Source organism: Pteropus alecto, unplaced genomic scaffold (genome assembly GCF_000325575.1).
Source record: "Pteropus alecto unplaced genomic scaffold, ASM32557v1 scaffold103, whole genome shotgun sequence".
NCBI classification, from domain to species: domain Eukaryota; kingdom Metazoa; phylum Chordata; class Mammalia; order Chiroptera; family Pteropodidae; genus Pteropus; species Pteropus alecto.
Genome location: NW_006436288.1, coordinates 7261962 through 7289904, shown reverse-complemented (window position 1 = coordinate 7289904; position 27943 = coordinate 7261962). Strand labels below are relative to the sequence as shown.

The following is a 27943-nucleotide window of genomic DNA, read 5'->3' as shown; positions in this document are numbered from 1 at the left end:
TGATGCTTTGCACTATGACTTTATGATGTAGCCATCACTAGATGATAGGAATTTTTCAGCTGCATTAAAATCTCACGGGACCACTATTGTATCTGTTGTTGGCCATTGACTGAAATATCATTATGCAGCGCATGATTGTATTACTATTACTATTATTTTTAATAGTTATTTCTTTTACTCACAACGGAAAAGTCAAGTGCTAAAAGTATTGTAATGGCAAGTGTTATGGAAAAGAACTAACAATATGATGTTTTGTAATATCCAGGGCAAACTAGCAAGATCATTAGAATATGCTTCTTCTCCATGAGGTACCATGGTGAGTTCTTTTAATGTTTAATGTTGAACTAGGAAAATTCAAAAGACACTATTTTCTATGGAAAATAGTGGAAGTTCAGTTGTTACTAGGTCCCACATGGTCTAAAAATACTTTATCTCTGTATATTTGAAACTAATAAAATAAAAAAAAACTAATAAAAATACTTTATCTCATATCTAAAGTTAAACAATAGGTTATATTTTTTGAAATAATATTTAACATTTCCACCACTGATATGAGTCACAAATGTCTTCTGTGTTCATAATGATTGTCTCTCTTTGATTTTAAAAATGATTTTATTGACCTGCCACCCACAGAATAAGCTGTTTGAGTACCTTTCTAGTAATAGAGATAGAGTCATACATTCTTACTGTCCCCTCCCTTTTGTCCTATTTAAGGGGAAATTGCACAATGTAGCCTGAAAACAGAGAAAATCAGTCCACCAGAGGATTAAACATACAACTTTGACCTCATTACTGGTACATTATTATCATTTTCTACCTAAAAGAGCAACTCTGTCACAGATTCCCTATCCCTGCCACTGTAATAAGTGTGTTCTTAACTTTCTGTTTTCTCAGGGTTCCATGTAGGCTGCACTATAACTACATCACACTGAGTTATATTTCTCTTCAAATGCAGAGGTATAATATATGTTTTCCTTCTAGAATCGATCATTCCGAGATTTTACATTTTATAAAAATGGGAATTTCTTATCTGAATTTCTAGATGACTTACTTTATGACTATTCAACCAATTTCTATGAATTATATCTACTGTGGTAAAACTATTGACTGTCTGTATGATATATGGATAGATACTATTTCCTGAAGTGATTTGTCGATGTTTGTTTCTCCAGCAGATTTATGTTGTCTACTAAGTCTTCCATCACCATCTGGTATAATTAATGACTTATGAAACTTGCCTCTTATAGCACAAAATCCATTGCATGGCAGACAATGCAGATGGGCATTTTATGAGATCAGCCAAGATTTTGAACACAACAGCTTCCTCAGCCAGCTTGGAGCAAATATATGAAGAGCACTTGACCCCTGGAATTTATTCTCCTTCACCATTCATAGGGCAGCAGCTAGAATTTGAAAATAAACCTTCAGTTAGCAATAGTGTGAGTCTAGACCAAACATATATCATCATCCAGATGTTTATTTCAGACTTCATTATTTACCTGTACCTTTGTTTTCTTGTTCTTCATTCACACCTCTTTTCTTTACTCAGTACTCTATTCTCCCTTGTATTTCTTCCTTGACCTGATAAATCATCATTTTCTTTTCTCCACATCTTTTCTTCAAGAAGTAGTACATGCTTATGATAAAACATTAAAAAGTATTACAAAGCAAAAGTCTGATATGCAAAATAAGTAAATATTGTTAATCAGTTCTTTTGTTTCCATGAATAAATGTCCTATGTATATTACAGTATAAATAATACATATATATTTTTGTTTTATACAAAGACAATGATACGATACCTACTATTTTGGATTTTTTCCTATTTAGAATATGTTTCAATATCCTTTTGAACCAGTACATATAATCTCAAACCATTTTTTTATACAGTGGGGGACATTCATTGTGTTATGAACAAGAAGTTCTGAGATAAGAAAGCTCCAAGGTTCTACTCAGTTATCATTGGCAAGGTGGCTTTCTCTTCCTGGTTACAAAATCACTGTGATAGTAGCAGGGATCATATTCTGACATGCCAAAGCTCAGTATTAGAAGGACTATCTTTTCTTATCTCTTTATGAGTGAAGAAATCTTTGCCCAGAAGGCCTATGGAAGGTCTCCCCTCATACATCATTGGCCAGATCACACCAAACACCCCTATCAAACCCAATTGTTGGCAATGAGAGTGGGGCCACAATGATTGTTTAAGACCAATTAGGATGTACTCCAGGAATGACATAGGAATGGGGCATTCCTTCAGTCACATAGAAGGAAGTGAACATAATTGGAGCTCTACTAATAAGAAAGAATGGGGAAATGGTGGTTGTGTGGGTAACTAACTATGTCAGTTGCACTCTCTTCACTCTTCTTTTTTTCAAAACTGTGTCAGATGTCCGTAGACATTTATTCTTTCATCTGAATTTCAGAATCTGTCATGTTCTTTCAATGTGCACCTGGATTTTGATTTGACAACAAGGAATTTCTAGATCGTTTGTCTTTTTGTGTATCTGTGTGTGGGGAAAAATATCTTCACAATCTTATGTTTTTCAGCCGCAAACATGGTTATCTCTTCACTTATTAATTTCTTTTTTTAAAGTTCTTAATAGAGTTTAAAATTGTTCTTTATGCAATTTTATTTGTTTTTTTGTTGTTTTGTTAGATTAGTTCCTAGACATTTTACAGGTTTATTGCTATTGTTCAGGGTATCATATTTCCTAATATACTTTCTAGTTGGTTGTTTCTGCTGGAGAGAGATGTTGTTGATATTTATGTTGTTCTTTTATTGAGCAAACTTACTGAACTTCCTTATCCTAATAAGATTCTCTGTACCAGTATTGGTTATTTTGTCTCTTTCCTTCCAATTCTTATGCCTACTATTTCTCTCTCTTGTCTCATTACGTTGGCCAAGACTTCTGTTCTAAAGAAAGGATGGGATAGTTGATGGTGTCTTACTAGTTTCATCATGAAATCAGATGACTGTTGTGGTCTTGCAGTAAGTAGATTCTATTAAATTAAGTAAGTTCCTTTTCTTAGTTTTCTAGGAGAAGCACATTTTTTTTTGAATGACTGCATAGCATTCTTTTGCACAACTACATCATAATTTATTTAAGCAATCTCCTATTGAGAAATTTTATTTTTATCTATTACAAAAAATGCTATAGTAAAGCTCTTTGTACATGTTTCTTTCCACAGTACGTATATTTTTTTTTTCTAGAAGCATAATTGCAAAGTAGAAGGATGTATTCCTTAAAAATTTTCATAAATGTTATCAAAGAGAGAAAAAGCAAGGTATTTATCCATTTTATTCCATACACTATTTCAAGCTAACTAAAGAGCCTTGGATAATAAGTTGGTTTTATAGAAGAATTCAGATGAAAATATAGGCAGGGTGGTAGCATTATAAATGGGCCGTTTTGTAACTTTTAAAGTAATAATTGATTTAAACAGTGATTATTAATGGACCTCAAAATCAGCAAGAGGAAAATTGATAATTATAACAAAAGATCAGGCAGCCACTATCTGAACTAGTTAGTTTTAAAATCTACACAGCTAAACAAGCAGACTTTATGAAATACATACCACAACATGTGAAGTATTCTTACAAGAAAGCTTGAATCTAAATCTAAGCAAGATTATAGATCTAACTTTCAGTTTAATGGAAGAGGGAGAAGAAGAAAAGTTAAATGGCTCCAGGGAGAAGCAAGCAGACAAGTCCAGAATGAAGATATTCTACAGGACTATCTTATTTTATCAGCAAGTAATGAGATGAATATAATGAGGGAGAGGTGATTGTTCTAAATTAATAGACATTTTTTGGTTTCTGTTTCAAATGAATCTGTAATAGTTTTAAGACAATTGAGGCAATATTATTACAAACAAGGCATTAGATGATACCAAAGAATTATTAATGATTTTGTTACAAAAGAAAATAAGATTTGGCTAAGAAAATGCCCCTATTTTTTAGTGAAACTTATGGAAGTACCTATGATTTTAAATAAAACAATTCCAGAGATATTCTCAAAAGTACTATAGCAAACCTCACAATAAAACAAAAGAAAGAAAGAAGAAAAAAAAAGAGTAGTTGAAATAGATATGGCAAAATGTTGATGATTGTTTAATCTGAGAACTATGCAGGTCAATTATACTATTCTCTGTACTTTTGTGAATGCTTGACAATTTTCATCTTAACAGGTTTTTTTCCTTAAAATTACTGAAAATTAGCAAAAGTTCCAAAGGATTTACAGTCTGAAACTAAATTATTTTGCTTCTGCGAGTTATGATTCCAAAAGATTTTAAATTCCTAATCACATTTTCTTTTTCTTTTTTGAACTTAAAATTTGGTGAAGAAACAAGCAAAATGTTAAAATTGGTCCAAAAAGCATTTAAGAAGCTAGGTATATATAAGCAATTTACAAGTATTAGGATTAGACTACTGGGTTAAGTACAAACTGATTAATGTCCAATGGGGCCGTAAACCATGCACAAGTTATTTAAATCTCTATTAGATGAAAATCCTTTGGACAAGATAATTCTGTCCGTATAGAGTTGCGAAATAGCCCAGACTGTAAGAAGTCAAGCCCAGCACTGAACCAAAAATACTTTCCCCCCCCAAACACCCCAGTTATCTTTTTGCTTATTTCCAAGTTTTATATAATTTGCATGACACAAGTAAGCTTTCCAAGTACTTATATATAAACATATCATTATTTCACCCTTACTCTTGAATAACAGTTTGGCTGGGTATAGGATCCTGGATTTAAAATATTTTTTCCCAAGACATTGAAAATGTTATTTCATTATCTTCTAGCATACAATGTTGCTAATGCAAAGTTAGAGGTCAATCTGTTAATCCTTTCTAATACCTGACTGTTCTCTTTCTTGATTCTCTCTCATGCATTTTATTTATTTTTTAAAAGAGTTTTTTTTTATTAAAATATAGCTAACATACAATATTATATTAGTTTCAGGTATACACCATAGCTATTCAACATTTATATACCTAAAGAAGTGATTACCATGATGAGTCCAGCAACCATGTGATACCACACAATGCTATCACAATATTATTGACTCTATTTCCTATGTTGTATACTACATTCCCATGACTCATTTGTTTTATACCTGGAAATTTGAACCTCTTACCAAATTCAGTTTTCTTGATCTTTGAAAGTCCAAAGAAACTATAATCCAAATTACTTAAATTACTTAAATCCCTCTCCCCCAATTCTAATTTCCCAATCTCTTTTCTGCTCTGTCTCAGCCAGATGAATCACACTTCAATACTTGGGTAGATTCAGGGTTTTTTAATACCATGATTCTTAATCTGATGTCCTCTAGTTTCTGATTTCACTTGCTTGGGATGAGGTAGGCCAGTAGTCCTCAAACTTTAGTGTGTCTTAGACTCCTCTGAAAGCCTTAGTAAATGCAAGTGCTGAACCCTATCCCAGTTTGCAGTTCTAACAAGTTCTCAGGTGATATTAATATTCTAATACTATAACAGTCTTGAATTCCCAGGAAAATACCCACTTGCTCATGATGTGTTATCCTTTAACATGTTATAGGATTCTATTTGCTAGTATTTTATTGAAAAAGTTTATATCTGTATTCATAAAGGGTAGTTTTTTTTATAGTTTTTATTTTCTGTAATGACTATGTCTGGTTTTGATATTAGGGTAATATTGGTCTTATAAAGTAAATTGAGAAATGGTCCTTCCTTTTCTATTTTCTTGAAGAGATTATGTAAAATTGGTATTATTTCTTCTTTGAATGTTTGGTAGAAAGGTCAAACACTTTATCTGTTTTTATTTTATCTGTTCTTAAATGAATTTTGGTAGTTCCTTCAAAGAATTATTCAAATTCATTCAAATAATTATTCTATTTTATCCACATTTTCATATTATGGGTGTAGAGAAATTGGTATTGTTTTCTTACCTTTGAAATGTCTGTATAGTCTGTAGTGATATCCTTTCTTTCCTTCCTGATATTAGTGTGTCTTCTCTCTTTTTTTTCTTGATCAGACTAGGGAGACATATTCCATTTTATTCATCTATTTAAATAATTGGCTTTCCACTTTATTTACTCTATTTTTTTAAAAATTCAGTGTCATTTATTGCTGTTCTTATTTTTGTTATCACCTTCTATTTACTTCAGTTTTGATTTGCTCTCTTTTTCTAGTTTCCTAAGGTGGAATCTTAAATGACTGATTTGGGACCTTTCTTCTTTTCAGATACAAGCTTTTTAATTTTACATATATGTGTGTGTATGTATATGTACATATGTATAAATTGTTTATATAATTTCCCCTAACCACTAAGTTAGCTGCCTGATACAAATTTTGATATATTGCATTTATATTTTTATTCAGTTTAAACAACTAACTTTCCCACCACTTCCTTTTTGATCTATGTAGTATGAAGAAGCAAGTTGTTTAAGTTCCAATTATTTGGGGATTTTCCATATATCTTTCTATTATTGACTTACAATTTAATTTTGTTATGGTCAGAGAACATACTTTGTATAATATAAATTTTTCCAAGTATGTTAAAGTTTGTTTTACAGCCAAATATATGGCTTCTCTTAGTGAATGTTCATGTAAACTTGAAACAAATGTGTACACTACTATTGGTAGGATGTTCTACAAGTGTCTGTATATATCAACTAGGTCAATTTGGTTGATGATGTTCAAATCTTATATTTCCTTGCAGGTCAACTGTCTTTTTGGTCTATCAGTTACTAAAAAGAGACTTTTGAAATCTCCAAGTATAATTGATAATTCATTAATTTCTTCTTTAAGTTCTATCAGCATTTGATTAATATATTTTGAAGCTCTATTGTTATGTGCAAACAAATTTAGAATTGTTATATATTTTTGGAGAACTGACATTTTATCATTGTGTAATGGCCTCCTTTATCCATACTTATATTCTTTATTATGAAATATACTTTGTCCCATATTAATGTAATTCCAGTTTTCTGTTGATTAATAATTGAATGGTACATCTTCTTCTATTCTTTGCTTTTACTTTTAATATATCTATATCATTATAGTTAAAATGAATTTCTTGTAGATAGTGATAGGCCTCATTCTTTTATCCAATTTGAAATGCTGCCTTTTAATTGACGTGCTTAGATTATTTATATTTGACATAAATATTATGCTTGGGGTTCAATCTATCATTTTATTATTTGTTCCTTGGTTTCTCATTTTCTGCCTTCTTTTGGGTTGTTTAATTTTTAATATTCCATTCTTTTCATATTATTATTGGTTTATTGGATATATGTTTTGTGTATGCATGTACTTTGAGGATTGCAATATACCTTCCTAACCTATCACAGTTAACTTAGAGTTAATATTTTGCCACTTCAAAGTGTAGAAACCTTGTCTCTATCCTCTTCCTTTTATGTTAGAGTTATCATATGTTTTAAATATGAATAACTGAAAAGGTTATAATTTTGCTTTCAATTGTTATATACATTTAAAGAACTTGGGAGGAGGAAATAATTTTAAAAATATTTATCTAATTGTATACCCATTTACGCTGCTCTTCCGTCATTTTTATTTTTATTTCTTTATGTTTTAAAATCTCTTAAAAAATTATTTGGGTGACATTGATTAATAAAATCAAATAAGTTTCAAGTGTACAATTCAACAATATGTTGTATATATATTGCTTTGTGTGTTCACCACCTAAAGGTAGATTTCTTTCCATCACCAAATATTTGACCTTCTTACCCCTATTTACCTCCTCCCTCCCCTTTCTTCCCTCTGGTAGCCACTAATCTACCATCCATGTCCATGATTGTTTATTTGTTTGTCCTGTTTGTTTATTGCTTTCAGTTTTATATCCCACATATGAGTGGAATCATATGGTTTTCAATTTTTCTGTCTGTCTTATTTTGCTTAGCATGATTATCTCAAGGTCCACTCTTTTATTTGTAAAATTTCAAGCATTTCTTTGGTATCGATTTCCTTTAGCCAGAAAAGCTTCTTTTACCATTTATTTTTGAGGAAGTCTGCTGTTAAATCTGTTGCTTTTCCTTCATTTGAGAGTATATTTATTTTGCCATTATTTCTAAAGGATATTTTTACTGGACATAGAACTGTGGCATGACAGTCTTTTCTTTTAGTATTTTAAAGATATTGTTTCACTGTTTTCTGGCCTCCCTAGTTTCTGGTGAGAAATCCACAGTCATTGCAATTGTTGTTCCCCTGTATACAATCTGTCATTTTTTTAAATGACTCCCTTTAAAGTTTTTAATTTTTATTTTTCAGCACTTTTATTATTATCTGTTTGAGATTTTTTTTTTTTTTTAGTTTACCTGGGTATTGCTTGCTGACCTACTTAAATATATACATTTAGTCCTTTCTTCAAATTTCGGAATGTGTCGGCTTCGCATGTTGCCAGGTTGCACATTATTGCTAGCTGGGAGGAGGAAGTATTACTTCAGCGCAGGTGACCACTTTGCCTAAAGAATCTTGTTATAGTCACTCGATTTATTTTAGCAGAGAAATAGAAACTATAATAACAAACCAAATAAAAATTTAGAATCAAAACATAAAATATTTGGAATAAAATTTAGTGGATAGACTCAATAGCACAATGGAGATGAAAGAGGAATCTGAAGATAGGTTAAAGGAAATTATCTAGTCTGAAGAATGGAGAGAAAAGAGATCAAAAATAAATTAACAGAGCTCTAGGGACTTGTGAGACAATTTATAATGGTCTAATATTCATATCATTGGCGTCACAAAGAAGAGTAGAAACAATTAGTAAAGAAAAAATATCTAAAGAAATCACACTGAAAAGTTCCCAAGAGAAGTCTGAGATCCAAAATCAGGATGATATTCCAGAAGGTGAATATTGGCTTGATATCATTAATAGGAAAGACCTATTAAGTCATACAAGTACAAATAGTGAGATGGCTGCAGGCTTGGCAATTGGTCTAGAAAGATGATGAAACAATATGAGAATGAACTTTACCTGTTACTAAACTGATATACTTAAAAACACAGTGCCCGGGTATAATGGGGCTCAGGATAGAAGCATGCATTTGTGGAAAATCTATGACCCACCTAAATTATGTCAGGAAGTCACTGGTAAGTGTGTTATTTTACTTCCACCGCACCCACAGTGCCACAATTAAAATGTTATTTATTTCCCTGTGGCATAAGCTGGTTGAGTTTTGATAAATTAAAGATCATTCCTTACCGCAGAGAACATCAGGCTCCAAAATCTTCTGAATCAGGATCTGCATCTTAACAAGATCCCCAGCGAATCATATGTACATTAAAATTTGAGAAACACTATAATAGGCTTTTTCTATGCTTCTTATGATGTAGATTGCCTCTATTTATGTCCGTAGATCTGAAAGATTAATTAGGGATCTCACCTGGTTTTGATATTTTCAAATATTTTGCATAAGAGAGATGTTTCAAATGTCAAATATTTATCCAGAACCACTACTTTCACTGGATACACAATCCTAGGTTGGTGATTTTTTTCTCTCAATACTTTAAATATTTCGCTTTATTATCTTCTTGCTTGCCTGATTTCTGATGAGAAGTCATTGTAATTCTTATCATTTTTCCTCCACAGATAAGGTGATTTCCTGCCCACCTTCCCCCTTCCCTCCACTGGTTTCTTTCAAGATTTTCTCTTTGTTTTTGGTTTCTATCGTTTGAATATGATAAGCCCATGTAAATTTTTCTTTTTCATCTTTAGATGTTTATTTTTCTGTTTGAGTCTATAATTTATTTTTTACTCTCTTTTATCTTTTTGGCCTTTTTGGGATAATTTTTCAACTTTGTATTTCAACTCTTTATGAAGCGTGTGTGTGTGTGTGTGTGTGTGTGTGTGTGTGTTTACCATATTTCTAATTTTAAAGGAATTTATTTTTGGTCATCTAGATATTCCTTTTGTTCTTGCTTCATGAATTGTCCCTTGTCCCTCTGAAACTATTATTTATAATTTTTTATTGAGGATTTCTTGTTTTCTGCATTATCTTTTTCTCCTCTCAGGGTGTGTGTGTGTGTGTGTCTGTTTGCTTGTTTTGTCTCTGCTTTATGTTGGAGATTTTTCAAATGTCTGAGGATCCTTGACTCACCACTCTTATTTAAGATTGAGGCCTGACAAAGAGGCTAGCAGATCTGTGTGAGTGGAGCTTATCTACTGGTGGGCTTCACCACAGGGTGTTAGACAGGAATATGACTGTTTGATTAGAGACCTCCTGCACATGTAAGAATATGTAGGTCTTCTCCTTTGTGCTGGTCAATCTTTCTAGAGAAGTAACCTCCTGTTTAAAGCCAGGCCGGAGGATGAGATCTAGAGACTTCCCTGCTCTTTTTAAAGACTTTAAAACATGCCTCTTATTTTGTTTCATCCATCACTTCTACTTTCAAAGGTACTAGGTGCCTCTAAATTTTGAACCTCAAGAGCTCTGTAGTCCAAATTAGTTTGATTCTTGTTGGTGTTAAACAACAACAACAACAACAACAACAACAACAACAACAACAACAACAACAAAATACTTCCACGGCTGAAAGTCTTTAAAAAAAAAAGTGTATTGAGTCATATGCTAGCCAGAAAAAGACCAAGTCCTGGGGCATGAAGTCTAAACTACCGACAACATCGCTAGGTGGAGAAAGCAACATGTCCACCATCTTGGAATTGATGAGCACTTTTATACATTATGTTTTAAAGAAGAAAGATGTAATTTGTTTTGAAAGAATTTACATTGGCTACGGAGATGGGAGGCAGAAAAAAGTGAAGCGGGGCAGTTCTATGATAGGAGCACAGTCTGCAAGGAAGAAGTATTTACAGAAAACATCCTGAAAGTTAATTTAGAACAGCTCAAGATTTTTCTCTTGTCATTACTCTGTCTATACTCCTTGTCTCCCCCAACACAATATGTCACTTGAAGGCCCAGAACTTCCTCTACTCTGATAAACCCATTATTTCTGTTCAATTGCTTACCTGCTTGTGAACTTTTGACATCATTTGTCTGCATTTGTATCCCTTCCTTTTTCTCTTATTCTTTTGAGTTTATGCCCTTTTATTCTCTACTGTCCTTTTAGTGGTGTCACAAGAGGAAGTGGAAGTAAGCAAATGCATTTATTTAGATAAACTATGTTGTTTCTCATTCTTCGACCCTATTTGCTTTGGTATTGTAACTAGCTGTAAAAGAGGCATGTTTTTATGTTTTTTTCCCTCTCCATTCCAAGCTATTCTGACAGGAAGAACTTCAGAGGAGACTAAAGAAAGGATGACATTTTTGAAATTTTTTTTATCTCAAGTCATTGACAATTCTATTTAATCTTTTAATGAGAGACTTCTATGTGACTATTAATATGTCTTTACACCCATTAGGATACAAGCAGTCATGTGTGTCCTATTCCATCTGATTAACTTTCTGCATCTTCTCTCTTGCTTTTCAGTGAGAGGTACTTCTTTTTCTCTTCTCCATGGTTTTGATTTTGTGGTGGTTCTGTTGCTTAAATGGGCTTTCACTACAACTCTGATGTCACAAAACTGCTGCTTATCAAGTTTACTTACCGTATAAAGTAGTTTTGTAGATCATGTTTACTAGCTCAGTAAATAAACATTTTATGGAGTTTTAAAAATTGTTTAGTTCCTGGGCAAATCCTATATGTGTACACAGAAGCAGAAGTATAAAACAATACCTAAACTATCCCCTAAAAGTTGTATAATTCTCATAGCTAAATATCAGGTAAAATATTTTATTTAAAACATTAAACTGTGGGAGTTTATACTTTTCTTAAACTATGCTGCTTTAGCAAAAGCCTGAATAAATTTGAGACCCTTGAATGTATCAAGCAAACAATTAAGCAACAATTATTTGTTGAGTACATATGTGCTGAAGCCTGAGTTGGTACTTGGAGGAATGTAAAGAAAAGGTAAAATACTGTTCTTACTTTTCCCCTAGACATGTAGGCATGTCATGTGGAGTCCTCATTTGGATCAAAAGCACAGGCTTGCCATTTGATGTAAGAGAACATATACTCTTACTGCCCAGTTGCTGAGACAAAGTTGCATATGAAAAATGCTAGTAACATAACACATCTAAGTACTTAATCATCTGTCAGAGCCAGCAAATACTATAGAAGTTCATAAAAGGAAGTCAAAGGGAATAGGAGCAGAAACTACAAAAATTTATTGAGTTCCTACCCCATGAGGCCTGTGTGTTAGTCTGGGAACACATGGAGGAAGAAATGCCTAGCTAATTGGGTTGGCCTTGAATGATGCATTGGATTTGTGTGGAGAAAGAAAAAAGACATCCCATGGAAAAAGAAAGGTGTACCACAAAATACAGTAACAAGAGTGATGCCTGTGTGACTTGGAAGGTGGAAGGCAATGGCCTGAATAGATTTGGTTTTTGTACTCAAGAAAAGCAGTGAATGAATTTGGACTGTAGGGTGGGGCAAGAGTTAACAAGTGTTAAGAGAATTTTAGTTTTCAGAAGCAGGAAGACCAGCACATTTCATTACAGAAGTCTCTCGATTTAAGGCACAACTTTGATGCATTTTTATGAGGTTACATGGGGAAACATTTAAATAGCCTCATCATAACTGCGATAGGTCTTATTTTTGGTTGTTGGCTTATTTGTTATTTACTCCATGGGTATCTCTTGGACTTAGGGAAGAAAAGAAAAATTGGGGTGGTTTATGTTTTATTTAAATTATAGGAACAAAGGAGGCAGATGATTTATCCACAGCCCTGGCAACTATGGGAAAGGATCTCCCCCTCCATCTCCCCATCTTTCCAGAACAGAAGAGTGTGAGTGGTTTCTTTGCAGGACTTCAGGTGATCTTCATTTCAAAGAACCTTTATTAGGCTCCACTCTGGTAAGGTGTAGTTTTTGGATTTCAGGGTTTCCCCTCTCTACTGATTTACCTAAGTAGAAGAGATTTCTTGGGCATGCTTGTGGGTGGAGGGCAGTGGGTTGTAGGGGAGGAGGAAATTCTCCCCTTCCTCTCTTGGTTCTTAAGGATGGTCCAACAATTAAAATCACATAAGGCAGATTAATAGGAGAAAATAAAATTTAATCTACATGGGAATTCACATTAAGCATGAAAATTCCAAACACTATAAAGCACGATGAGGTATATATGTTATTCTGGACTAAGGAGAAGGAGCTAAGAGTCTGAGACTTCAAAGGGAAGTAAGGCAATTCATAGGGAGATGAAAAGTATTAATGTTTAGTAAACAAATGTTTGCTGGTACATCTAGATACAGTGGGACACAAAAGTTCCTCCCTGCCTGCCATACCTAGTTCAAATTAAACTGTAGTTATCTGTGATGATAGTTCCTTCCTGGAGCCTGGAATAGGCCTTCCATCTTAAATTCTTTTAGCAGTTAGAGGGAAGATCAAAGGTTCTTCTCCAGCCTTCTAGGCCTTAAAAAATAACCAGCTTAAAATAATCAGTACCCCAAAGAGTCATTATTTTGGAGTTGCAGAATTTGCAGCCCTTCAGGGTCATTCTCCTAAGAGAGCGTAGTAGTGTTGGAAGAATGAGAGTACTCTGGTTACTTGGTTGTTTTTTTGCTAAATAACTTTCTATCAGCTTCTCAAGTTCCACTTCTCAATGGAGAAAGATGCTGGAGAAAGATACCAGGGCATATAGCAGAATAGGTTGCGCTGAGCACTGCAGCCTGGTGGGCTGAGCAAATGGAGCTGTGGCCTTAGTTTTTGATTTCATGATGACTAAGCCAATCAGGTTAGTAGGCTGCCGCATTTCTTCTTTGTCTTTGCACACTTTATGCTTGACGAGATGCTTAAGCAAATAGAATAGGCAACCGCTAGGAGGTATCCAAGCTACGCGTCTGCCACCACGGAAAGCATAAATGGCTAACAGTGGGTCCCTGGGCTCCGCGGGTCCAGGCTGGTGGCACTTTTCCGAGGTCCGGGTTGTGATGAACTAGTCTGTGAACCGAAAAAGATGAGAAAGACGACTAAGAACAATAGCCCTTTAATCTAAAAGGTGAAGTAGGCAAACGCGCCTCCAAGGCATTGTTATGTTCTGAGGTTTGCGTGCTTGGGAACCAGCTGCCTGCACATCTGGATGCAGCAGCGCCTTTCCCTGCAGGGCGGAGGAGAGGTAGAGGACCCGATGTGCATACACCTCCTCGTGTGTGCGCGCTGCGCGCGTGCGGGCCCAAGAGCTTCGGGGCGGGTGGGGCGGGGGTGCGCACGCGCACGCGCACGGTGGCAGCTGGAGCCACGGCTCCGGACCGGGCAACAGGGGTGGGGGGCCCAGGAAGAAATAAGTCTCGGCCAGCCTCCTCGCAGCTCACTGCGGGTTAATGGCCAATCAGTTAGAGAGAGACCAGGGCGACAGCAGCAGGGTGACAGCTCCTGCAAGCAGGCTTCGTGTCGAAGGGTCAGGTTATCAGCCCGTCTCTGCTACATATAAAATAATTATATATATATAATTTTTTGAGGGGTATTATTTTTGTTTGTCTCTATCACCAGAGAACAAGGGCGGGAGAGAGGGGCGCGTGCTCCAGCGGACTATCACGAATCTGAACAGGTCGAGGGAGGAAATTTTGCGGGTGGGGGAGGGGGGGGAACCTTATTTCCACCAATCCCCGGGCATTTGTCTGCTTAGTCCGGGGCGCAGCGGAAGGCTGCGGTGAATTAACTGATGAGAGCGAGCTCTTTTCTTCTCTGGGAGGGGCAGGGAGTGAGGGTCCTGGTCGGTGAGGAGGAGATGCCTGAGGCAGGATAGCGGTCCCGGGCCGCCGTGGAAATTTCCAAGGACTTGGCGGGGCGCGGAGAGCGCGTCTGGGGCTGGAGGTGGGGGGCGGCTGTCGGCGCAGCAGCACGGGAGGCGGGGAGAGGTGGCAGGGAGGCGGGGAGAGACTAAATGTCTGGGAGGGAACGGAGCCTCTCCCGAACCCACGCCGAGAGCGACAGTGATGCTGCAGAACTGGCCAGAGAGACTCACCGCCGCTGCTCTCCGCACTGGCGGAGACCTCAGTGCCCGCCTTCTGCAGGGGAAGCGACCATGGCCATAGCTCGTGACTTGCCCCTTGGCCACTTCCCCTAGAAAGAAATCCTTGAAAAAGTTGCATTAGAGAAAAATCCTTGCTCTGACCTTTGGGGCTGTGGGGGCCGAAGAAGCGTGCGTGCGAGTGCAAGCAAGAAAGCCAAGGTGTGTGTGCATGGGGGGCCAGAGGTTGGGGCATCCTCCGCTGCTACTTCGCCTAGTGTTGTTCTGAGGCTCTGCCGCCCCGCTCCCCCGGACCCCGGGACTGCCATGAGCCCCTGCGGGCGGGCCCGGCGACACACGTCTAGAGGGGCCATGGCCGTTTTGGCGTGGAAGTTCCCAAGGACCCGGCTGCCGGTGGGAGCCAGTGCCCTCTGTGTTGTGGTTCTCTGTTGGCTTTACATCTTCCCTGTCTACCGGCTGCCCAACGAGAAGGAGATCGTGCAGGGGGTGCTGCAACAGGGCACGGCGTGGAGGAGGAACCAGACGGCGGCCAGACTCTTCAGGTACTCCCGACCTCGCGGCTCCTCCCAACTCGTGTCCTTTCCTCCCAGTGCAATGAGGACAGGGTCACCAGTGGGGACCGCCTCGCAGAGGTGTCCCCTTCATCCAGTCTTTCTTGTCCTATCTCCTTTCCTTTCCATTCCCAACCTGGAGGCTTTAGTCAGGGGTCCTTACCCATCCTTTACCCCAAGAAATGTGCAGACACTTGCTTTGCCCATGTAAGAAGCCTCTGTGATTTCTGCCCTAGCCGGAGTTGTAGCCAAAGATTTGCTGATAACCGTTGGGAAGAGGAAGCCAGGCAAACTTTGTCCCCTGCACTTAATGAGAATTTATCTCTTGGACTCTGAAGACCTTCGAAACTGTAGAGAAATAGAAGCAGGTAGACGATGTCTTAATGAGGTTAGGTGAGTGGTTGGTAACATAAATGACTAATGAGGGAGTAACGGGCAAATCTTCAAAACATGAACACCCAGCCAGGAGCCAGCTGCTTTGTGCAGCATGCCCATAACAAACACAGGGCACTTACTGATGCTTGTACTAAGAGCTGGGTACTGTATGACCTTTATGTTGAAGCCTCAACAACTTTCTAATAACAAATATTAACCCCATTTTACCAATCACAAACTGAGTCTTCAGAAGGATGAGGTACTTCCTCAAGGTCATGTACCTTTGAAGTGTGGCAGCTGAAATTTTCATCACAAAAGTTCTAGAGCTCTCCTGTCTTTCTCTCTGGCTGAGACTGTGGGTGCCTTCAGAAGGATGAGAGATGTGCTTTTGGAAAGGACTAGAAATTAGAAAACAAAAAACTAAAACCAGGGGATACCAGAACTCTGAGGATAACTCAGAGGTTATAGTCTCCCTTCCTTTCTGAGAATTTCAGTTTAAGTGTCTAAAAGTAAGTTCTTGGCAGCAGAGGTTGTGTGTAGGTTGGAGGAAAGGCAGAGCTGCTTCTCCATCCTTTCTGCTTCCCTGGGCATGTTGGAGGACACACCAGTGCTTCCACTGCCACATGCCCCTTTCACTTTCAGTCCCTGGGGCTGATGATGCTGCAGCTGGTTTTTCTTATGATTTTAGTGCTTTCTTTTGCTCTTCATAGGATCTTTCTAAGCAGTATATGGGCAGGTGAGAGCCAATTTAATCAAACATTTCTCATTACTGTTAGTTACAAATGTTCAGAAACACCCATAAATTAAAAAACAAAACAAAACAAAACAAAAAACTTTGCTCCTGAAAAGGTCAAAGAGATAATAGCCAGTTCTTTCAGGGAAAGGTAGCTGAATTCTCCTTTAAACTGGGAGGAAAGAGTTTCCTTTTTCCTCTCTCTTTTTAGAATTCTGCTCTTGTTAAGTTTAAAATAACCCCACTTCCCTTAAAAGTATATAAGGACTAATCTCTCATTTCCATGGTATTGAATGTTGGACTCAAAAGCACCCCAAAGGCATAGCATCCAGCAATTCTTTTCTCAGAAGACAGAAAGCACTTTCAGTTCAAGTAATATAAGGAAATGAGTTAAGAACTTTCCATTGGTTTGCAATGAAAGGATCCTTTTTTTTTTTTTTTTTAATAGAAGGAATAATAATGAAGCTCTGTTAAGAGAATAAATTTCTTTTGGAGTACATTATCAAGTGGAAAATGCATCATATTCTGATAAACACAGGCCGATAGTTTCTGAGACACATTTGCCCCTTGCTGTCTGTAGCCTGGAGTAATCTTCAGTGTGTTTGGCTGTCATTTGGTCTAGTCTCTGTGTGCAGAGACTTACTTATTAAAATGCATACACCACAAAAACTGCCTAAACACATATCCCTCAAAGGTAGTGTTTGTAAAACTTTCTGAGAGTCATCGTTACGTATTGATAAGAGCTTGGGCTTCAGAGTAGCATCCTGAATTTTTGGACTGTGCCATGACTAGATAAACAGCAGAGTATCTTTAGCAAGTTATTCTATCTCTTTGAGTCTTAATTTCCTTATTTATAAATGAGATGATAACATTAACCTTGCAGGTTAAAAAAAACTGATGCTGAGCATATGGTACCTTTACTCAGTCAATGGTATTATTATCATTGTTATAAATTATAATTTTCTGTATATGTTACAGCTTAAATAAAGACATCTTTTTGGCCCATATGAATTTAGAAAATTTCACCTGCCAAATTTGTAGAGAAAGTTTATTGGTCCATAGTCTGACCCTCCTTATACCCCTCACAGTTAAGCTAATATACAGGGACAAGGAGTTTCAAAAAATAGTAAAAGTATCATAGTTTGTTAAGTCAAAAAATTTTTTTTACTCTATGTTTAATAAAATCCATTTTTTTTTTTTACCACATGGATTGTTAGTATGCAGGTGGTAGTGTAAGTTTATTAAATGTTATACAGGCCAGTCAGAAGCCTTTATTATGTTCAGGAGACTCAACTTTGCCAAACAGGTATCTGTGTTTTCAGTTTGAAATATCTTCTGTACAAATATAAATATATGTACACAAATGTACAATGTGCACCTATGTGTGGGAATATATTCACATTTATTCATAAACCATGGAATGATGTCATGTATATGTATTCATATGCACATATATACAAATGTCATCAGTCAATCTATTAATATTTAATAAGTGACTACTATTCAGCTTATATGAGTTAGGCACTGGGGGATAGCAGTGAACAGGATGAAGAGATTGCTTCCTCTGAGACAGCTTACCTCCTGCTAGGGGGTGACTGACAAAAGTAAACGAGTAAAAAATATGATTTAAAGTACTGTTAAATGCTATGAGGACAAAAGAAGGCATTTCACTATGTTTATAAGCACCAGAATTTCAGGATACATCTTCCATTCACTTCTGTGATTTTCTTCTCCTAGCTCAGAACTTGTTAAGTACTGACTTCTTGGAGGGGAATCTTGACAAATCACATCACATAAGAGAGGGCACAAGAAAGTAAGAATGCCAGACTTTTGAACTAAATAGGAAGTTTTCCTAACATTCATCTGGCAATAGAAAGGTAAAGAAATCAGTTGACCCTATCATAGAAACTTAACAAAGTTAAAATACAGCACTTGTTGCTTCTGATTGAATAGTCAAATAGTATGGGGAAAAGCCAAACCAAAGTGGCATTTGGCTCTTCTATCAGGTCCTTACCCATTTCATTTACTTCTCAGAAATAAACTCAGCTCAGAATTTATGCGCAAGGTTTTATTCTTGGCACCTGACATGGTAACATCAACAACAAAACCAACAAATTATTTGGCACTTATTATTTGCATGACACTATGCTAAGTGCTTTAAATGTATTGTCTTATCTAGTTCTCCTAAGAACCTTGTATAAATGAATACATTATTATCCACATTTATAAAGATGAACATGCCCTGGTCCCTGTCATCAAGGAATTTGCTGTAATCCCATGAGACAGATGTAAATATATAATTAACTAAGCAACTGGAAATAGGGCCATCAAAGAGAGGCAATATAGCAGAGTGAAAAACCTATGGATTTGAGAGCTGTCAGAACATGGTTGGAATTCTGGCTGTATTCCTTTCTTGTTGTGTGATCATTGGTTAAGTTCAACTCAGAGCTTCAGTTTCCTCATTTGTAAAATGGGGTTTATAATTATTTCTTATAAGTTCGCAGTGAAAATTACATGATAGTGTAAAGAAAGCACCTAGAACGATGCTCACCACATATCTTTGTTCAGTATACAGTGCTGGGGAAGTTCACAGAACATAGCATTTAATTCTGTTGGAAAAAGAAATCAGAGAGGAGGTGGTGTCTGTACTAAGCCTTGAAGGATGGTAAGCCGGGGTAGTAGTAAGAGGTGAGGACAGAAGGATATTCCAGGCAGAGACAACAGCAAAGGCCAAAGCAGGGAGGTGTGCAAGTGCCTGGTGTGCTTCCTGTATGGAGAGTTAGTAAGTGGCCCACGGAGAATGTAGTACAAAGGTAGACTGGGAGGAAGGTGGAAGCCAGGGCACAATCTCTGAAGTATGGCTCATGAGAAATGAACAAATTTCAAGTATCTAAGGGCACTGGCTATGTACTAGCTATCAGCAGAGGTGGCACATTACTGTTACCAGTGGATTTGGGGACAGGGTATAACACACCAAAATACTTTGAAAATCCTGTCAATTTACTGAGTGGTAACCGTTACTCTAAGCAGCTATGTTCCTCTTTCCTTTCCCAAATTCTGAATGAAACACTACTCTAAGCAGTTCTAGCTTTATGTGGCTTCTTTTCTGTCCCTATTTTTGAATGTATGGACACTAGAAATGTCAGTTGTTTCCACAGCTGCCCTGGTGGCCGCAGAAGGGCACTGGGGGTGGGAGGGGGGTGAGGCACAGGTGCAGCCATCTGTATAGATGAGATATAAGTTTTATGTTTGTTAAGTTGGGGGATTTGTACACTTCACTTTAAAATTAATTAAGGAAAAAGATGGTTTAATAAGTTTTGGTGCTTGAGAAAATAAGTTTCAATTACGTTGAAGATTTACAAATGTGCAAAAAACTTCATTAGCAATAACCACAATAGCAAAAATTAATCATTAATATTTATTGAATGCATTAAATGTACCAAGCCTGGTTCTCAGTTCTTATATTTGTTATCTTTTGTTCACACAGCTACTTAATAAAGTAGATATTTGTATGTTCTTTATTTTACAGGTAAGGAAATGGAAGTTCAGAAAGATCCTTGAACAAAATGATGGGGTTGGCTTTCCATAATCTCAGATAAATGAAGCATTGCTATACGTACCTCTTATGATCTTGCTGCAATTACTTCTCCAAAATTATTTTTTTAATCAGTTTTCTTATTTATGCTTTAGTAGTGTTGGTAATTATTATAGTTCCTGAAATAAGCCAGGCCGTGTTGGTTTTGCTTGTCATTCCCTCTGCCTAGAACGCTTTCCTTCACAGCCACATCTCCTGCTCTTCGCCTGGCCAGTCTTACTCATCTCTTGACTATGCAGCATAGTGGTTAAGAGCAAAGTGTCTGAAGTTAGCTATACTCAAATCCTGATTCCACTATTTTCTTCAGCAAGTCAATCTTCATTGCCTATTTTCTCACCTGTAAAATGTGTCTTGTAGAATTGTTGTGAGCATTAGAATAGATAATGTGTTGAAAATGCTTAGAACCGTTTCTGGTATATAATTAGTGTTTAATCCGTGTTAGCTCTCCTCAAGGCAGTGTCCCATACCCTTTCCTTCCTCCCCAGGCTGTGTTAGAAGCTTCTCCTTTGTTTTTTTTTTTGTTGTTGTTTGTTTTTGTTTTTTAAACACTTTATGCATATTACTGCATTTCTTTCATTTACCCAAAATATCTACTATTTTTGTATATCACTCTTACCATAGAAGATATTGGAATTATAAGAGTGAACTTAACAAAATTCTTACTTTCTTAAAATTTATAGGCTAAGGAGGGGAGACATAATGAACAGAACAATATACAAATATCTGCTAGTGACAGGTACATTTTTCATGTTGTATTAATAATACCAGTTTGCCTTTTCTGCTGACTCATTCATATTTGCATTCCCAGAGCTGAACACGGTTCCTGGCACACTAATTTTTGTTGAATTACTGTGTGAATGAATGTTTTAGAAAGGTGTGGGACCAGATAGCTGATCAATCTGTCAACAAATACTTAATGAGTTCCAGTACTCTGCTTGGCCATGTGGAGAGTAAAGGAGTAAATGATATCCTTTCTACTCTTAGAGAGTTCTTACTCTAGACCAGAGTTTTCTAGTCCAGCACTACTAACATTTTGGGCTCGATAATTCTTTGTTGTGAAGGGCTGTCCTGTAAGTTGTTAAGCAACATCCATGGGATATGTCTATTAAATGAAACAACCACATATGACTCCAGACTTACTGAAATGTCTCCAGGGGGCCAAAATTGTCCCTGATTGAGAACCTCTGCTGTAGAGAAACAAAACTAACCCAGTTGACAGGATTAAAGAAAGAAAGAAAAAAAAAACACCCAGAAAATATCATGCAACTAAGAGATAAATTTGGAACCTACAAACTGTAAATGCTTTGACTACTGTAAGAGGAGTGAATGAATTGCACTTGATAGATGGCCAGGTCTTGGTTAGGGAAGGGTAAGGAGAGGGGATGCTTTGGGGGATATTTCCTGTGAATGGCTATCTCTATCGAAAGCTTGTGTGAGAGCTAGTTAGGGTTGTCATCAGTGCCCCCCTTAGGCCCTGGCAAGAGGAACCCTTGCTCCGTGCACCTAGTTTCAAGGGCCTCACTCTGCTCCTCCTCTGGTCTCACTTCTTAATGAGGCAGGGCATCACTGGGGCCTTGGTAGACCCTGGAATTCTCTGCTCAAATAACTGAAGCTCACTTCCATAGCCTGCATGCCTGCATGGGGCATTTTCCCCACCCCTCATCTTGAGGGTGACTTGTCCCACTGCTATGTGCACTCCTAGGCTCAAGAGATGGCCAAGAAACAGCTCTTTGAGGTAGGGAGGGCTGTGGAAGGAACTTGGATATGGGACTGTGGGGTTCACATGTACACTTGGCAGGGGAGCTCTCCCTGTGTTGCCATGTCCAGCACCAAACTTCCTGGAGTCAGAGAAGCCTAAATTTGAATCTGGCATTCCAAGTTGTTATGCAGGTATATATTGCTAATTCTTAAGCCATAATGATGAGAAAAGCTGCTTTCTGGGACACAACCTATATCTATTACTTGTACCTTCAGTAATGGAATATATGACAATGAAGTGTGACCTTACAACACACCCTCTTCTTCCACAGTGTTAGTGCCAAGGATACTATAAAACGGCCAGCAGAATATTAAGGAAAATAGCAGAGCCCAGCCATAGATCACTTATTCGTTCGTTCGTTCATTCATTCATTCATTCATTCGTTCATCCACAATTACTAAATGCCTATTATGTGCCAGTTAGATGCTGGGATACAGTGTTGAAAGTAAGACATGGTTCCTGATTTTATAAAATTTATAGTCTAGGGTAGTGTCATTAATTAAGTCAGTAAGAAATTGAGTAATGTAGTGTTCTAAGGGTTATAGTTTGTTTGGGATAATAATTCCGAGCTTCGAAGCTATTGATTTTTTTCCCTTTCTGTTGGACTGTGTTCTAGCTATAGCATTGCATGAAAGGGACGCAGCCAAGACCATAAGAGCTGTGTCACTCCTTTAATTAGGTGCCAGGAGGAAGCTGAAATGAATTCAAAGCTACACATTCTCCATTATTCAGGGCTTAAGAAACAGTATGCTACCAGACATTTCCCAGTGAGTATATTGAGAAAGCACTTTTTTTTTAACAAAGTGCTTGTTTCAGTTATTGATACAACAAATATATATATGATTTATGTTCTCTATCTTATTTTAAAAATTTAGAGTTTTTGTTATTTGTATGATTTTGGAAGTAATAGATACCTACTGTAGAAAAATTTTAAATGTAGTAAGAAGGAGAAAAAAAAACACTCATAATTCAATCCCTCAGAAGTATTCATTGTGAACACTGTTTCTTTTTGCGTATTTGTTTGCATATGTGTAAATTACTAAATTGTGTGTATTTTGTATAATTTTATATCATCTTTTATTCACTCAGTGTTATATCTTTAACATTTCCTCACGTAATTAAGAAATTTTTAACTGTCAAACTTATAAATAGCTTTATGATTTTCATTTTGGAAAAAAAATTATTTAGAGTGAGTTAAAAAAAAACGTTGCCATATTGGAACAAATAACTTTCTTCAAAAAGATCCTTAAAAGAGATATTGAAATTCGTATGTTAGATTTTTTTTTCTTTAAAAATATCTCTGTATATATTTGGTAAATACTGAACATGAGAAATTTAAAAGCCTCTTTAAAGAGTTCTACTTTCTCAAAGCTGACATTTAAATGACAAGAGCAATACTATTTTCATTTGTAAAAATGGATCACATTTAATCACCTAGAGATAAACATTACTAACATTTTGGTATATATTCTCCTAGACCATTCCATGCCTCTGTGTATATGTGTATAAAACAAAAATATAATGAATTTGACAGTACATTGTGAATATTTTTCTTGTAACAGTATATGTAGACCTACGTCATCCCTTTTTAATGGCTGTAAGATTCTCCTGTGTTAGGATAGTCAATAATTTCTTTAACCAATCCACTGTTATTAGATATTTGTGTTGTTACAATTTCTCACCTTTATAAATAATGGTGTGATGAACATCTTTGTGTATACATCTTAAATATTTATCTGTTTTATTTTCTTAGTATATATTTCTAAAAGTAGTTTCTTGACAGTTTTTTGTTTGTTTGTTTTGCTACTATCAATTCTTATAACTGGTTATTTGGCTGTTCATAGAAAATATTTGACATTGGCTAAGGGCAGATTTGAAGTTTCTTCCATTTCAGTGTGAGTAGTAATTTATTGCATAAGTAACAGACATATAGTGGTTGTTAACATTAAGTGCTGAAATTTAAAATTTTGAAGTTTCCTCCATTTCAGTAATTTATTGCATAAGTAACAGACATATAGTAGTTGTTAATATTAAGTGTTGAAATTCCCCTTAGGGAATTTTCAAGAGGCCAAAAGCAACTAAGGAAGATTCCTAGACAATTGGATATGTATAGTGGCAGATTCTCCCCTCATTGAGCGTGGTGGAAACCTAGCTATGAGGAATTTATTATTACACTGGAACATGTGGCTTTATCTGTCACAGTTATCCTCTCTGTTGGTACAGTGTTTCATCTACATTTAAAAAGCAATGCCTTTATGGGACCATTTGCATCATTTTTCTAGGACTTCAACAATTAAATAAAACTGTAATTTAAAAAGAAAAAGAAACTTTTGCTTTATAATAAGATAGAGATTTCAAGGAAAAAGAAACCTGTCTTAAATAGAACAGTTATATTTTCTGACTCTGTTTTAAGAGTTATTTTCCTATGTGCTATAATTAAAAGTCTTGGGCTTGAATCTGAAGCAGATCATTCCCACCTGGGTAGAGGGTGAGGAAGTAGTAAAAAGGCACAAAAATCTTGTGATGATATTTTGTTGGGTTGGGTGTTTGGAGGTTGAGTGTTGGTGGTTGTGCTGATATGTCATCTCTACCCCATGTCCTTTTCCTCCCTTGTATTTGTTTTTGATTCCTTATCACAGTCTTATTAAGTGTCTAATGAGTATTTGTTATATGAATAAAAACATTAGGTTGTCCGAAAGGCCTGGAGACAGTTGTCTGAACACTTTTCAGGGGTAGTTTCATTTATTGCCTAATATTGATTCCATACTAAAAATATCCACTACCAATTCGCTTATTCACTTATCCATTCATCCTCTGTTGAACAAATATCTATTTAGTGCCTTCTAGGTGCCAAGCATATAGGTGCTTATGTAGGTACTGAGAATAAAGTATTAGGAGTACACGGCCTTCCCTCATAGAACATGTAAGTACACAGTACACATTATTTATAGAAACAGCTATAGTCTCCAAAAAGTCTCTCGACTCCTTTTTATGGAGGAAAATCAAGCCAAAGTATAACTTTGCTTTCAGAATTTAGCTGTGCATATCTGTGTTTTGGTACAGTCCAGAGAATCTCAAAGTGCCTCCTCTGGTCCATTCAGTGTTTGGCTTGCATTGTGACTGTGAGAGGCCTTCATGCAGTTTGGTGTCTAATATCTTTTGACTCTGGTTAACCTATGCATCATATGAAATGTTAGAGAGTAAAAGCCCTTTAAAACACTGCTAAAAGATATATGAGTCCATGGGGGAAAGCAAGGCTCAATTACCAGTAGAATGAAAGAGACTAAGAGGCAGGCAAGCTTGGATGGGGATTGCTGACTTTGTAAGCAGCAGACCTCCACTCAGCCCCCTGTCGTATACAATAAAGAGAAGGAGGGGAATTCACTAGGAAGGGGAGGGGCGGGAAATAAGACGTGGGGATTGGGAGTCTCAATCTAGGTAAAGACACGAAGGCATTTCATCTTTTCCTAGTAACTGCTTTAACTATGTGTTGTCAAATCTACCTTTCACCCTGCACCCTTACTCTACTTTTCTGACTCTAATGGATCTCTGACCAGCTTGGCCAGATTTAGTCAATTTGCATCCACCTTGATTACTGGGATACTCTTATCTGGTATATAGCTCAGTTTTCTTGATTTTAAAGCACAATGAAAACTCTTGGGTCTACTGGCTCTGCTTCCTTCAACACCACCTGAACTTCCAGCAGCTCTGAGTAGAAGTGTGAAGAGCATTCTCTGATGCAGACCCCATCCCCCACTTCCAGGAGCCACTTCTTCTCCATTGGGCAGGAAGTATATTTATAGTCCTCTCTCTTGGTCATTGCAGCTTCTCTGGTGAACCTTGACTGGCTTCCTATGTTCTGTAATGGCATGTTGTCCTGGTTCCTTTACCTGGTGGGCAGCCTTCTAAGGTGGAGAGCTAGTAAACATGCCATCCCTGCTATGCCAAGGGGATTTTCAGCACTCACCCCCTCTTCACCTCACCATCTCTTTCTATTTCTGTCTACCTTTCTAGATAGTGCACAGCGGCTAGTGCAGCAAATGAGCCAAGAACAAAATGCCTATTTCTCTTTATTGCAGACCCTCACAGTATTTATGAGTGATCTTTTTGGAAATTTCCCCATCTTCTCTTGTCCCTTTGTTGTCAGGGAGGGAAAGCACTTGTCTCCAGTTTCCATGGGGGTGGGCAGGTAATAGCCTCACCCCCAAAACATGACACTCCCAAGGCTACTCACTCCTCTCAGTCCTTCCTCAGTATGAATCACTTGTGTGGTGGCAAGACTAGTTTTCTGGTCTGACACTAGTGCGAAAACTTGTAGAGAGGAGCTTGGCTCTGACTTTTGGCAGCTCCCTGAACTTAAAAGATGGGGTACTTGGCACATGTTGGTCTCTGTTTTGTCCATAACCATAATTCCAAGATAGAAGGTAAAAACCCTCACATTTTGTTTTATCTTTCCCCTAGATGTTTTGGACCCTTGCAAAACTCCATTATTTTATAGTGTCCCTTAAAGGATCCCTGTGTCCTCCTTAAATAGCAAATGCTCAACTGGGTCAGTTTACTTTCATCTTGAGCAGGTGATCAAGGTTTCATCACAAAAAGGTGTCCAAGCCCTCCACCCTCTATCTTGGGGGCTTACTACGAATTTCTCCAGCTGTCACCTCACCATTTAGTGTCACTCTTCTACTACTAATTATTTCTCAGTTCCTTTTTTTTTTCTTGCTCAAGAAGCTTGGGAGCAGACCAATAGGTGCTGCTTAAACAGAGTCTAGCTGGGGGATGAAATCTCTCTGGCCTGGTACCCTTAGTCCTGATTCTCTTGGGGGTTACCTCTTCTTCGGGGAAGGGAAGAATCCCCACTTCTCAACAGATTCCTCTCTCTCAATTTTCCCTTTTTGTTGATTAGAGTTAGGGGCTGGTTATGGTGGTGAGGCCTGATTGCTGATCAGGCCCCCTTCCCTCAAGCCCTGAATGGGGCTGGCCACATATCCAGTGGCTCTCTCAATTCAGAATGTACTTAGCTGCTATGTCTCAGCTTTGGACTTAAACCATAATTCCAGCATAAAAGCCCACTGAACATCCTGTTATAAGAGGAAAGAACCTATAAAGAAGCCAGAAGATTGCTCCTGATGTATCAGATTTCAAGATTTATAACTTATAAGCAGTCCAAAACATTCTCTTTAGACTTTTAAAACAGAAATGTAATATGGAAAATTAAGTTCATATTTAATTAGCATTTACCGAGCACCAGTTGTTCAAGCTCCATGCTAGATGCTTACATGCACAATATATCAATCTAACCTTAGATTTTAAAATCAGCTCCATTTTTTCAGACAATAATGATGATATTTTTAGTAGCATAGTTGTTATTTATTTTGTGTGTGCCATATGCCAGGCACTGTTTTAAGCACTTTATACAGTTATCACTTAACATTCACAAATATTCTATGAGGAAGATATTATTATCCTTATTTTACAAAGAAACAGGCTATAATTATTTGCCTAAGGCCATTTAGATTGTAGGTGGTGCTGAGAGCTACATTTAATGAATGCTTACTGTATTTCAGACCCTCTTTTAAATAATTTATGCATGTTGACATCATCATAGCAGCCCTAAAAGATAATCCTTCCTCTTACCCCTAAACAACACAAATTTCATATTTTTGCCTTTCTGTAGGACAGAAGTCTAACATGAGTCTCAGTGGGTTAAAATCAGTGTCGGTAGGCTTCATTCCTTTCTGGAGGCTCTAGAGGAAGATCTATTCCCTTTCTCATAGGAGTCGTTGGCAGAATTTGCTTCCTTATGGTTGTATGAAGGTCTCCATTTCCTCGTGGGCTGCCAACTGAAGGCTGTCCTTAGCTAGAGGCCACCTTCATTGCTTGACCCTTGGCTCATGCTTTCCTTCTTCCTCCTTAAATTTCCCAAGGGAAGATTGCGTCTTTTTTTTTTTTTTAAAGCCTTTTT

The 27943-nt window shown here is 37.1% G+C and overlaps 1 protein-coding gene across 2 annotated transcripts in view; it reads left to right on the top strand.

Annotated features, from left to right (window-relative positions):
- The first annotated feature begins 14813 nt into the window (after positions 1-14813).
- The window catches only part of ST8SIA1 (ST8 alpha-N-acetyl-neuraminide alpha-2,8-sialyltransferase 1), a 110294-nt gene continuing 97164 nt past the window's right edge, over positions 14814-27943 (top strand). Inside the window, exon 1 of one of the 2 annotated variants that reach the window (XM_006912680.2) lies at positions 14814-15510. In XM_006912680.2, the coding sequence (XP_006912742.1) occupies positions 15275-15510 (236 nt within the window). In that variant the 5' untranslated portion in view covers positions 14814-15274. The remainder of the gene's footprint in view (positions 15511-27943) is intronic. The other variant, XM_015590000.2, reaches the window with a different exon arrangement.